Here is a 12,919-nt window from a genome sequence, read left to right as displayed (position 1 = left end):
AGGGACTTTCGTCCATCCCTATGACAGGTGAGGACAGAAGCCTTTCTTGGAATCACCAGAAACTCATGCTCAAACCTCAGGTCCAATTGAAAGAAGATATTTATTAAAGGAATATAGTAAGAGACAAAAAGGGAGAGCAGAGTGTGGGTACTTTAAAATAAACAAAATTTTAAAAGCTTGTTAACCTACACAAAACTCTTTGAGGTAAAATACTCACAACACAGGGGTCACCTGGAGAGTTGCAACACGCACAGCATCTTCAGGTGATGAAAGGAAGGAGTGCACAGAATTACAAAGGTATAAAGAAACATATTCCATTTTTATTATATTTGGCCGGGGTGGTGAGCTGGGCAGAAATGACCACCAGTCAGAGAAGTGGTATCTAAGCAGGAAGCTCCTCTTCTTACCTTCAGGGTATAGGAGATGGACTATCACAGTGTTAATTAAATAGGTGATGGCTTTAGCTACCTCTGCCAAACTGGATACATCAAAAGACTTCCTGCTGTGGATCTGCAAACCTCGTGAAAGACATGTGTTATTCCAAGTTGGGGATGGATGACTGTAGCTTTAAAGAAATACACTGAAGGGCAGTTCTGTTTCACACTGTTGACCAACACTGGCCTCCAACAGCTCTCAGGGTATGTGACATGACAGCGGGGACACTCAATAGTGGCAGAGAATTAACTGAGCAATGGTAAGATCCCATATTATTTTTTCTAGCTTCAGATGTTTTGGATGACAACTCCCATAATCCCTGACTCTTGGCCATGCTGGATAGAATTTATGGAAGTTGTATTCCAGAATATCTGGAGGGTACCAGGTTGCCTATTCCTGGTCTATGGCAAGTAGTAACCAGACTGGAAAGCTCACCTATGAGCTGGGCTTTGTTGTGCAAAGCACTTCAACAGGTTCTATCATATGACTATTCTTCATGCAAGTGTACCATGTTGATTCATGTCTGATACAAATTGTATCATTTTGTACACGGAGCAGCCCCTGAAATCCCTGGATATTCACTCACAGGAACAAGCAAAATGATATAATGTGTGAACTACGCAAATGTGGATATAGCACGCAATCCGAAGATGGTTTGGTTTTCCAAAAAAGGCATGATCTCCCCCCAAAAGCATGTCATCGGAGGGTGGTTCACACTAGAAATTAAGAAAGGAGTGGACTGAGGCATACATTTGCAGATCAAATCAATACAATTGTATTGTGTGTTTCATAGTGAAATAATGCAATTTCCAAACAAATGCACCTGCCTATACTTAAAAGCAAGGAGCAACCAAAGCCTAAGAATATTGCTGCTATGGAAACAAAAGCACTCAGGCAAAGAGAGTGCTAATTTTTAAGTAAATTACCAGTTTTGATTTGTGTTTAGTGGACCACTACATCTTGTCATTAGCAAGTTGAACTGCTCAATTTGAGCAACCAGACTTGATTTTGTGTTCAATTAAACCATGGTCCCATTAATGAAAAAAAAATTACTTCCTACAGTCCTACACTGACTAAGTCAGTACTTAATCTGGGCTGGGAATTGAAGGAATTAACAGCGTAAAAATTTTAGTCAAATTACACACGTAATGATTAACTGGATACATGCTGGTTTTATTAATTTTGTTGAAAGCATTCAAAACACTGAATTGCTCTTCAACAGCATATAATTATATTTGTAATTTGGGGAAATTAGTTGTACACGATGAATTAGGAACTTTCAGTCTAGCAAATGCATGAGGAGGAGGGAGAGAATAGAAAACCTCTTTGTAAAGGAGGCTGATGTGTGTGTGTGGACGAGCAATGCACCTTGCCAGATGTTTCCTCCCAGGATTTGTGGCTGTTTTAAGGCAGGAAAGGGCCTTGTACTCTGGTTTGTTTCATTATTAGTTAAAGCAATGAAGATGGGCAAGATTGGAGGACGGTTGGAATAAAAATGCATTAAAAAAATTATTTAAGATAAAATTGCTTCCTCCCCACCACAGGGCCATCTGCCACCAGCTGCCCTCTGGGAAGGACCCTGATGAGTTTATATATGATATTGTTTATTGTGGTTTTAATATACTTTGTTACGTCTAAGCCGCTTTGGAAAGATCTGTATCTTGGAAGGCAGATTATAAATAATTGTAATAATAGATAAATAAACCAAAAAATCATTACATATAATTGTTTCACAATAACAGCTATCTAATATGAAAGGGGAGGTTATATGTTGAGTTGAGTATTACAGCTACTGATGATTATTCTCCTTGTTAATGCTGCCATAGATAGGACTGGTTGATATGTACATGTTAATTACTTAAAGAATGGTGAATTAAGTGGTTGACTTGCACATGTGAACAGGCCATCACAGATCTAGCACTACACATAGAACTTTAAAATCAACTAAAATGTATATCACCAATATGATTTCACACATTCAGCTGCCAGCCATCAAGTGCAGAGAATCAAGTTATGTACATATATGTATGAACCAGCATCCAGAATCTCTGGCCATGGACATAATGTCCATAAGCTTCTTGAGGGCTTTGCCCATTTGTATACTGAAGAGATCCTTGCCATCAGAAAAAAGACCCTTGAACCTGGCTCTGCTGACTGGCACCTCTCCATTATCTCTAGGATTTTGTTGTATTATTGGCATATTAAGCTGTTGCTTGGCAAACTTCAAAGTTTTGGACTGAAACATACCAGCTTCCCGCATATATCCAAACCAGATGGGAGATTGTACAGATACACAAAGGACAGTAATTTTAAGCCTTGCATACAGATGCTCTTTAGATGCACCCATGTCTAATATAGGTATTATATGAAAGTGTAAATGTCTGTTACATACTCGTTATTTGAAATAGCTCTCAATAATATATACTTAGATTGTCTCCTCTTATCCACCTTCTTCCCAACCCACCCCTTAAGCTGAAGAGATCTTGGCAAGCAGAATTTACATTCATTGCCTCTGTAGTGGCACTGAAATTACTCAGATGAAATCATGAAAATGCAAGTCTGTTATCCAATTACCTTCTATCTGTAATCACCAAAATCAAGATCACATTCAAACTTTGGCTCCCCTTCAAAATTAATGACTGATGAAGAGGATAGGATCCAAAGAAAATTCCCAGAAGAGAACAATGCTTGATTGGAGACTGTTTCAGTATTACACTGACTGGGTACAATAGCCCAGACTTTCCATAAAGTATATGTATGTAGATGAAAAATATGGGCTGCTCCTATGCTTGGGCAATGGAGAAAGGGTAGCATGACTAGGGGTGACATGTCCAGCCCCAGTGAGATTTTAAAAAGGGACCAATTGGTGCACCTTGTTCATTGCTGTTATGTACAAACAATGATTAGCTTTTGCTAAGAGCCACTGAACACATTGCAAAGGAGTTGGGGGTACCCTTCATGTAGGAGAAAACAGAAAGGCCTGCCAACAAGCATTGAATTAACTTGGGCTGAGGAGATTTCAACTATACCATGGGACATGACCGCAACATTACTGCAGTTGATATTATGCATGTTAACCAGAAAGACGTGCATCCTCAGCAGGTCCTGTTAGGCCACTTGAATTTTGTGGGCTGGGTTATTGCACACATTTTGTGCAGAGCGAGTCAGAGCAATAGTGAGAGTGCCTTGGGCACCCCACAACATCAAAAAGGTCAAAGGGATGTGGGAGGACCTCAATAAATGGCTGATTTTCCTGTCAGAATGTAACAGTACCCATTTGACAGGAAAACATGGCCATAGGGGCTGACGTGTAGGTCCATTCAGAGTGTCCACATTGTCTTCAGGGGGATGATTCAGGTGATCAACAGCCAATCTTCTAGGTCCATACAAGTGGTGGAGCTATTTAGGCCTATAGCTCTGTCAACATCATGGCTAATCTAGCCTTGATGGTTGGCTAAATTCACCCCATGTCCTTCAAGTAGCACATTAGTGTAGTCTTATATAAGGAGCACTTGCATTTATATGAACATCTAATCTGAGTGATTAGCTACTACCTAGACCATTAGGGTTGATGATATCTTATTGTGATGTTGTATGCATGTTTATGAAATGGGATTTATCTCATGCTCTCATGATTGTATGGGCTCATAATAATGCATAGTCACTTAATAAAGGGCATATTTAATTTGAATAATCAGCAAAGGTAGTTTTTATGTTATTCATAAAAATATTAATAGTGTCATTAAAAGTTCTCAATTCATCCACCCCAATGCACCCATGCCCATCCTTGCCCCCTCCCCTACATTTTATGTCATGCATCATGATGTCCTTGAACTTTAAAATAAAATACACTGAAATTCTTGGATGTAGTCTTGAATTTTTATTCAAACATATAATTAAATGTCTTGTAAAATTAAAGCCGAACAGGCTGTCATACAGAGGATGAAATAAAAATAAAGAATAATTATACCCCTAAGTGGTTATCCAAAATTAAATGAACTCTATTACCTTTTTTGTTTTCATTATATTAGGCACAGAAGTAGTGCCACAGTATTCTAAATTAAATTATTCACCTTTCTTATTTTGTTGCAGTTCATATTAATAAAGACCTTTTCTCATTAAGGAATTTAAATAGGAAATGGGCTTCTTTTGGAGCAAGATATTAACATATCTTGTCTTGAAAGAAGACAACATCTTTGCAAGTATTTCTTTCCTTAAATGGAAGCTTTAAGCAACATTTGCTATGTGGCTTAGAGGCTATGGAAGTGACTATATCTTCTCAAAAGGGCACATTCAAATGGCAAATTTAAACCACAAAGGACGTTATCCTGTACTTGATGCTTGCTTCTCCAAACCAGCCCAACAGCAATTCTCTATACTGCCCCCCTTCCCCCACCATCAATTGCTTACTTTTTCAAACTTGCCTTATAGATACATCATTACAATATCCCACCTTGCCATCACTGAGAACAATAAATATAAGAAAGGCATCCAGAGAGGCACATTTACACAGTGCCCTCTCTCCTACAGACTAGCCAAACCAGCATCTTATGAAAATACTACGAGATCTTGTTTTATGGGGTATATTTTATTGGTTAGGTATCTACAGGTGCTTAGGTTTGCTATCCATCTATCTAAAAAAGCCAGTTCCCAATGTTTACTCACACCCTAGCCCAGCCTTTCCCAGCTTGGTGCTGTCCAGATGTTTTGGACTTCAGCTCCTATCAACCCCAGCCAGCTTGGCCAATGGCCAGGCATCCTGGTAGTTGTAGTCCAAAACAGCTGGAGGGCACCAGGCTGGGGAAGGGTGCTCTAACCTGACCAAGAAATGTAATCTAAGGTGATGGTGGGGGCAGTGGTGGGGGCTCTGCAGCCAGGAACTGATTGGGTTGTCAAAGGCTTCCACTGAGTTCTGTTGTACAAAGTAGGTGTGTGTTACCTGAGAATCAGCTAGCCGGAACAGGGACAAAACCAGTATCCTATCACCAGCACTGAAGTTCACAGGGCAGAAAGAGGATTTAGCTCCCTACCCCTCCTCCAGTGTCCACAAGCACACCCCTTTACTTTCTCCTATGTAAGTTAATGGCTGGAAAAAGGAAAGCGCTGCACTCAGAGACAATTTTGTAAGTTCAGTGGCAGTATATTGGTTATTATTTATTATTTATTAATTTGATTTGTACCCCACCTTTCTACCAAAAAATGGCACTCAAGGCAGTTCTATCCACTCCCTTATTCAGAAGGGAACACAGAACACATCAACTAGCCCTTGAGTGAATTCCTTTAGATTGCTTATACCAGATTCTAATAACAGACTGATATATAGGTCACTATAAGATAATGTCTCTTGAGCAGAGAGCATGAGCCCGAAAAGCACTTTTGATGTTGTTATCAGGCAAGCACAGTATTTAGTAAGCATAAATGAATCTTACAGCCTACCTAATTCTGGTGAGGTTAAGGGCCGACTGTCAGATTTTTGTTCTGCTGGGCGCAGCTTGTTCATATTCAGCAGCTGTGTGACTTGTGGCACATCTGAATTTAACTGACAGGCTCGAGGAATCGTATCTGTTTGCCCATCAGCTGTGAATGGAAGATCAGTACAAGGTTGAGTAAAAAATGGCAAAGGCATCGCTTTTCTATACTAACTACCTGAACAAACAACACAAAACAGCTGAAACTAACAAGGGTGCAATGCAGCCCACATGGCAATTGCCACAACCCCACAGGCTTCTTCAGTATACACTGTGAAATTCATAATCCGTATTTTAAAAGCTTCTAGCCCTCATGGTTACAAAATGAAAAATCTTGTGGCACTTGGCACATTCAAGGCTCAAGAACAAGAAAGCAAATAAAAAGAAGCTCATACATCTGTTCAATTTCAGAACCTTTCAATTCTTAACTCAATGTCATGATTTTTTCTGGATACGACTCATTATTTCTAAATTAGGAGTTAGCAGTACTAGTGATCTTTATTACCTTATCTGGACAAGACGATTCAGTTGGTAAGTAACGTGCCAGAGCTTCCCATATCCCAGAAACATATTGAATAGCACCACAATGTCCCAACCCTAACCCTTTCTTGCCAATTTAAGAAAATGTTGGACCATAACTACTTTTTAAAACAATGAGGCTCACCTCAAATAACTGATGTTCCCTTAGGAAAACATCTTAGCAAACACCTGTTTCACTCAGTCATGCATTGAAGAGTGACATGTGGATTGGGGCGGGGAGAGTGTTCAAGGCTAAAGGAAAAGTAGTCCTATGTAAGGAGAGCATAATGGTACCAAAGTGGTACCTGGACATGTACCATACAATGATCCCCCAAAAGCTGTAGGTTTATCTACTCCAATAACCTCTTCATGGAAGTTTTATCTCCTTAGAGTAGGGGTTGGGTGGGTGGTATTGGACAAGCCAATGATCTTCCGGCCCAATAAATCTATAACTAATCACCAGCTGTTATATCTTTTCTAGGAAGCATAACTGTATATGCATGATTGCTGTTAATTTACTGTTAAAATAATTTATGTGTGGGGATAAGAATTAATTTGATTTCAGAGCGGAGGGATTTTGCAATTAAAATACACTTCGCAATTAGCTGATCTCACAATTTAGATCATAGAGATTCCTCTGAAGTATCTAATCTAGCCACGCTGTGCATGGGATTCAGTTTCAAAGTAACCTCATGAGGTCATTCCATTTGAGAGAGCACAATAACATCTCAAACAAGTGGGGAGACTTTGGCCCTGTTCTTGTATCACTCTGAGCTGCTCTTATGCCACTCAGTAATATGAGGAGTACCCACTGCAGTTCCTCTCCGTGCCAGCATCAATCCAACATCAGTTTTAACTGTACAAGTTTTTATTCTTGTAAAGCCACTTTGAATCCCAGTACTGGGAAAAAGGCAGGCACTAATAATAATAATAGTAATGTGAGTACAGGCCTTTTGTCCTTTGCTCATTTCATGTAATCTAAAAAAATTAAACACCATAATTTGTTATTATTTTTAACACATATATTGATTTTTTTGTGCTGATACTGCAAAGATAGCCTCCCAGACATGCGCGTTATTTGACAAGGCCAGATCCCAGAGCAGTGTTGGTATCAGTAGTGAAGAAGAAAACTATTGCAAAAAACAGAATTCTGTTTGATGATACTGTTCTACATAATCAGCCACAGCACTAGAAAAAAACAAAGTAAACTCCCAACTGGAGAAAGGATGCAAGAGGCCAAGAGGAGCACTGGCTGAGGATGCCAATCATTTCATATCAGAAGGCATATCAACTTCCTAGTTTAATAAGAAATGAAAAAGTTGAAACAAAATGTGAGAATACAGCTCAGCCTCCAGAGAAATATCTGAAGAGCTTTGCAGAAAGAAATCTACTTATCCACCTGATTCCCAATTCCATGGATCACCCAAAGGCTCAGCCTCACTGCTCTAATCCTGAATGGAATGAATAGAAAGTTTCCAACTTCAGTGCAAGATAATTAGCCTGCATTGTTTCACAAATGAGACCGATTTTTGTTCACTCCTTTTGTAAAAAGGCCCAGCCACAATTGTGCTTTTCCCCACACTTTCCCTTCTGTACAAATACTCAGGGAGTATCACGACTGGGTCAGCTGAGTAAATGGAGGCATAACTCTCTAGTTAAGCAACATTGTCACATGAAGACCACACGCATATGAATTTATCAACACTGTTCCTTACAGAAATATTTCCCATGTCTACTCAAAGAATGAGAGTTCACTTCTTAATAACTGCATTTCCTGGCAAAAGTTTTTATCTGTTCAGAGTTCAGTCCTGACTAGCCCTCAAGGGTGAAGCTGCACCTAAAGAGGTAACCATTGTTTCAGAAAAAGGTGAGTGGCAATCGAAATGCAACTCTCAGGCTGTCAGAATCGGTATGTCTCAGAGGAGTTGAAAGAAAGGAGTGAGAGGTTTCATTTAAGGTATGGCAGGTAAAGGTCAAGGAGAACTCCCCCATAGCTCCTGTACCTCCTCTTTATTGAAACATAGCAAAAAGGAGGATCCACCCCTCTAGAGCTTAGGCCTTTGGGGGAAGAAAGGGAGAGAGAAATGTGATCAAACCCTACTTGGGGGTCTGGAACCCTACACCAGCTGTTGAGAAACTCTGATCACTATCCAGGTAGTATTGCCACAGTTCAGTGGGAAATACTCTTGCACAAATGCCACTGAAACATGGAATCTGAGCAAGAGCAGGAAATGTTCCCAGCTATGTCTTTGATTAGATTAAATCAGGGTTAGTAGGGTTATGGTAACTGATCCCAGATGTTAAAAGAAGCCTATTATGCTCAATAGGTATGCAACAGCTCAGGTAAACTTTGGAATTAAAAATGTATAACCACAAATGTGATAAGAATATGAGAGGAGTCCTGTTGGATCAGATCCACGGTCCATGGAATCCAGCAATCTGTTTCTCACAGTGATCAACCAGATGCTTCTAGGAAGTCCACAACCAGGTCATGAAGGCAAAAGCCCTCCCACGCAGATGCTTTTTGTTCAGAAGCAGACTGCATTTAAACATGAATGGTCCATATAAACATCATGACTGATAATCATTGACAGATCCATCCTCAAGGAAATTGACTAATCACCTTTTAAAGCTATCCAAGCTAGCAGCCATTATTACTATTCTGTGGCAATGTATTGCATAAATTAATTAGGTATGAAGTACTTCCTCCTGTTCAGTTTTATTGGATTACCCCAAATTCTAGTATTATTAGAGGATAAAAACTCTCTATGCATGTTCTCTACTCCATGCATAATTGCATAAACCTTGATCATATCTTCCCTTAGCTGTCTCTGTTCTAACCTAAACAGCCTCAGTGTTTTAGCCTTTCCTCATATGGTGTGAACCTTGCCCCAATCCAGGGGAAGCTATAGCCTGAGACACTGATTCTGAGTCAGACAGGAAAGCTGTAGTGATCAGGCCCAGCCATGGGAAGCCAGGCGCTTGAAAACTCAGTTGTACCAGGCCTCCCACTGGCTTATGAGCCAGAAGGGGGTGAGATGCAGGGCACTGATACAGCCTATCTTCCAGCTGGGAGACCTGACCTTGATGGAGGCCCCTGCTTCCCAACCAGGGATGTCTTCCATGAAAGAAAGGCAGCAGCATGAGGTCTCCGTGGAAGAGGGAGTTTCAGGGGTGTCTCCTTTGTGGCGTTGTCAGCAGAGGGCAGGTCAGACGTGTCTCGTGACGTGCAGCAACTGCCTGAGAGCCAGGTTTCCCTTACAGGATTAAATGTCCAATATAGATCTGTAGTGGCCACTCCCCTGTATTTAAACCAGAGGAGCCAGCGGTAGACTTTGCTGGAAACAACGTATTAGTAACCTAGAAAGCTTTCTGCTTTCACTGGAGTTGTGAACTTATTGGGATTTATTCTGTGTGCTGAACCCAGGCTGGTTGGGTCTTTTTGTTGTGAAACCCATGAACTGATTCTTGTCAGAGAACTCTGTTATAATCTGTTAACTGTGGATCTTTATTGGGATGGTAAAGGCTTATAGCTAATTACTGGAATTACTGCAATAAAAGGTTTTACTGAGACTTGTGCCTCTCCTAAGGGAAGTCAAGTTCCAACATATGGAAGATATTCCAATATCCTTTTCATTTTGGTTGCCCTTTTCCATTTTTCTTAGATGGGGCAACCAGAACTATATACAGTATTCCATATGTGACCCCGTGAAGTATCTGTAGAATATTTTATTTTTAATCCCTTTCATAATAATCCCTAACAAGGTGTTTGGCTTTTTCACAGTTGTGACACAACGAGTTGATGTTCGTTGTGAGGTGACCCCAAAATCTATTTGTTGTTAGCCACTGCCATTTCAGCCCCCATATGTGATCTGCATTCTTTGCTCCAATGTGCATCACATTATGCTTATTTACATTTGCCATTTTGTTGCCCATTCAACCAGTTTTCCAGAGATCCTGTTAGAGGTCTTCACAGTATGTTTGCTTTTCACCACTCCAAATAATTTAGTGTCATTCACAAATCTGACCACCTCACTGCTCGCCATTAACTCCAAATCATTTATAAGTTAAATAGCACTGGCTCCAATACAGATCCTTTGGAAAACCTACTTATCTCACACCACTGTGAGAATTGCCTATTTACCCCTACTCTCTGCTTCCTGTTGTTTAATAATCCATAAGAGGAGCTGTCCTCTTGTCCTAAGAATGCTAAGTTTACTCAAGAGCTTTTGGTTTTGAGGTATTTTTTTTAATCAAACACCTTTTGGAAATCCAAGTATTTAATGGCTACACCACATAATTTCTATTCACATGCATACTGACATGCTAAAAGAATTCAAAAGGCTGGTGAAGCAGGACTTCCCTTTGTTGTAGCACTCTCTCACTCAGACAGAAACATATACACCCTTATAATTCTTGGAAGATGGCTAGCTTGAGATGTATCTCCCAATATAGACGGACAACCTTCATTCTACGGATTGGGCCCTGCTTCTCATGTTTCACTGTATAAGCTAAGGTCAACTGTTAGAAGGGGCAGGGCCTTTGCTTCAATTGCCTCAAGGCTATGGAATGACTTCCCTGAGAACCAATAGGGTTGTTCTGCCTCTCTCATTTGGAAGGACTTAGGCAGCTGATTATCTTCTGCTGTTTTTAACTGTATGCATCTTGGATTATTAGTCTGCTTAAATTCTGTGGAGTTTTCACTGTAATGTATTGAAATATTTGAATCTAATTTTATGCAAGCATGTTGAAGCTGTGGAGACAGGGTGAAATGTTTTAAATAAATTAAATTTTGACTGCCTTGAAATGCAACATAAAACATACATATTAGCTATCGGGATCTCAAAGGGGAAAGGATCTCTTCCTCCCAATCACAATTGGGAATGATCCACTAGTAATCTTATAGGCATTCACTGTTTAACCTAAAAGCAGAGATACTGCAATTCAACTTTATGATCCTATGCCCTGTAGCACATACAGGAAGAATCCACCTTCATGTCAGTTTGCTGGAAAGCAGTGCCAATTCTCTTTTGCCTTCAGCTGGTAGAACCCCCTGTTCAGCTGTCACCCTTATGAACACCATTCAATAAACATTTCAGTATGACAGACTTTCTCCCAGACTGACACATAACAAATCAACTAGGTAATGGATGGCAAAAGGCTGCCTGCACAGATGGCAGAGCTCTGTTAAACAAAATGCCAGTCCTTGAAAACCAAAGCCTTACAAATTCAAATCACCTGGAGAAAATAAACACAAAATTAAAATGCCATCTCCATGGTATCATCTTTTTTTTTTTTTAAATAAACCCCAACAACAATATACTTGGATCAGAGCTCCAGGAGTGTAGAGCAGCTGAAAAAATGCAGTCTATTTTAATCAAGACACATTTACACATGAGTAGGAGCATCCAAAATTCACAACCAGGTTCCAGGGAGACTGTAATTGCAGGCAATAATCTAAAACTGTCTCCTCTTCTACTGATGGCCTGCAAGAATGCCCACAGTCAGTGATAGCTCCTCTCTGTGGGTAAGCAGGGCTGTATTCTGCCACGTCTGAGAAGCTAAGCTAATTAAAAACAACAACAACCCGAAAACATTTGCAAAAGCTCACTGAAGATGGCCTCCCCACAGAGGTCATACATTTCTGTCCTCCTACACTAGAAGGATTCTCCTTCACCTTAGAAGTGCTTATATATTTGAACTAATGATGCCTCCAAACTTTGGGGGAGGTGGCAGTCTGGAATACAAATCTGTCCAGCTTGCAATGCTATGGTGTTCTCCACCTCCTTTCCATTTATCTGGCCTGGAAATGACTGCAGCAGAAACAATAGCAGCAGCAGCAGCAGCAAGGGAGATCTGAGGACTTGAGGGGCTTCTTTCCCTCATCATTTTGCCTCGAATGTTAGTGTTCTAGATCCCATGGGCCCCGGAAGATGAAGTTTTCTACATCTCCCGAGGATCCCTGGTTGCTGGAATGCTAACTTTCCGTGTGCATGTCGGGGGGGGGGGGTCAAAAGCCTCTTAGGCTTCCAGATTTCTCTTAGGCCTCTTTGTTGTTGTTAGTGCTATAGCTCCCACCATGTCAGGTAAGTAAAGAGGGAAGGAGACAACAGGAACAGTGCCTGGAGTTTACTGGGGCGGGGGGCATCTGGGAACCTCATTATCCACATCAGCAGTGGTTTCTGAATTCGAATTGGGCTTGAAAAACTGAGGGTTTTTTTTCCTGATCTTTCAAAAAATTGCTTGGTTCACCAAGCCCAAGCTCAAATCAAACTGTCACATTCACTTGTATATGCCATTTCTACAGACAGGACCAATATGTCTATAGTGGGAATAGGCTTGTAGAAAACATTTTTGAAACTCAAATTCCCTATTGGGGTAGGGAGGTGACAGGACTAGGTATAAGCAGGCAAAGATATAGGATCAGAGAGTTAGAACGAAAGAAAGGCCTTCTATTCCAAACTCTTGCCTCAAATGATAGAGACATCCACCTGGCT

General features: G+C 40.5%; 1 protein-coding gene across 8 annotated transcripts in view; it reads right to left on the bottom strand.

Moving 5' to 3' along the window:
- The window catches only part of CFAP20DC (CFAP20 domain containing), a 271,330-nt gene that overhangs the window by 164,028 nt on the left and 94,383 nt on the right, over nt 1-12,919 (bottom strand). For all 8 annotated transcript variants that reach the window (XM_084840501.1, XM_084840499.1, XM_084840500.1 and 5 more), the window contains one exon: nt 5,872-6,012. In XM_084840501.1, the coding sequence (XP_084696627.1) occupies nt 5,872-6,012 (141 nt within the window). The remainder of the gene's footprint in view (nt 1-5,871; nt 6,013-12,919) is intronic.

Source organism: Heloderma suspectum, chromosome 2 (assembly GCF_057233095.1).
Source record: "Heloderma suspectum isolate Gila_16-S chromosome 2, 16-S_ref, whole genome shotgun sequence".
Taxonomy (NCBI): domain Eukaryota; kingdom Metazoa; phylum Chordata; class Lepidosauria; order Squamata; family Helodermatidae; genus Heloderma; species Heloderma suspectum.
Note: the sequence above shows the minus strand (reverse complement) of the source record. Positions and strands in the feature narration are given on the sequence as shown.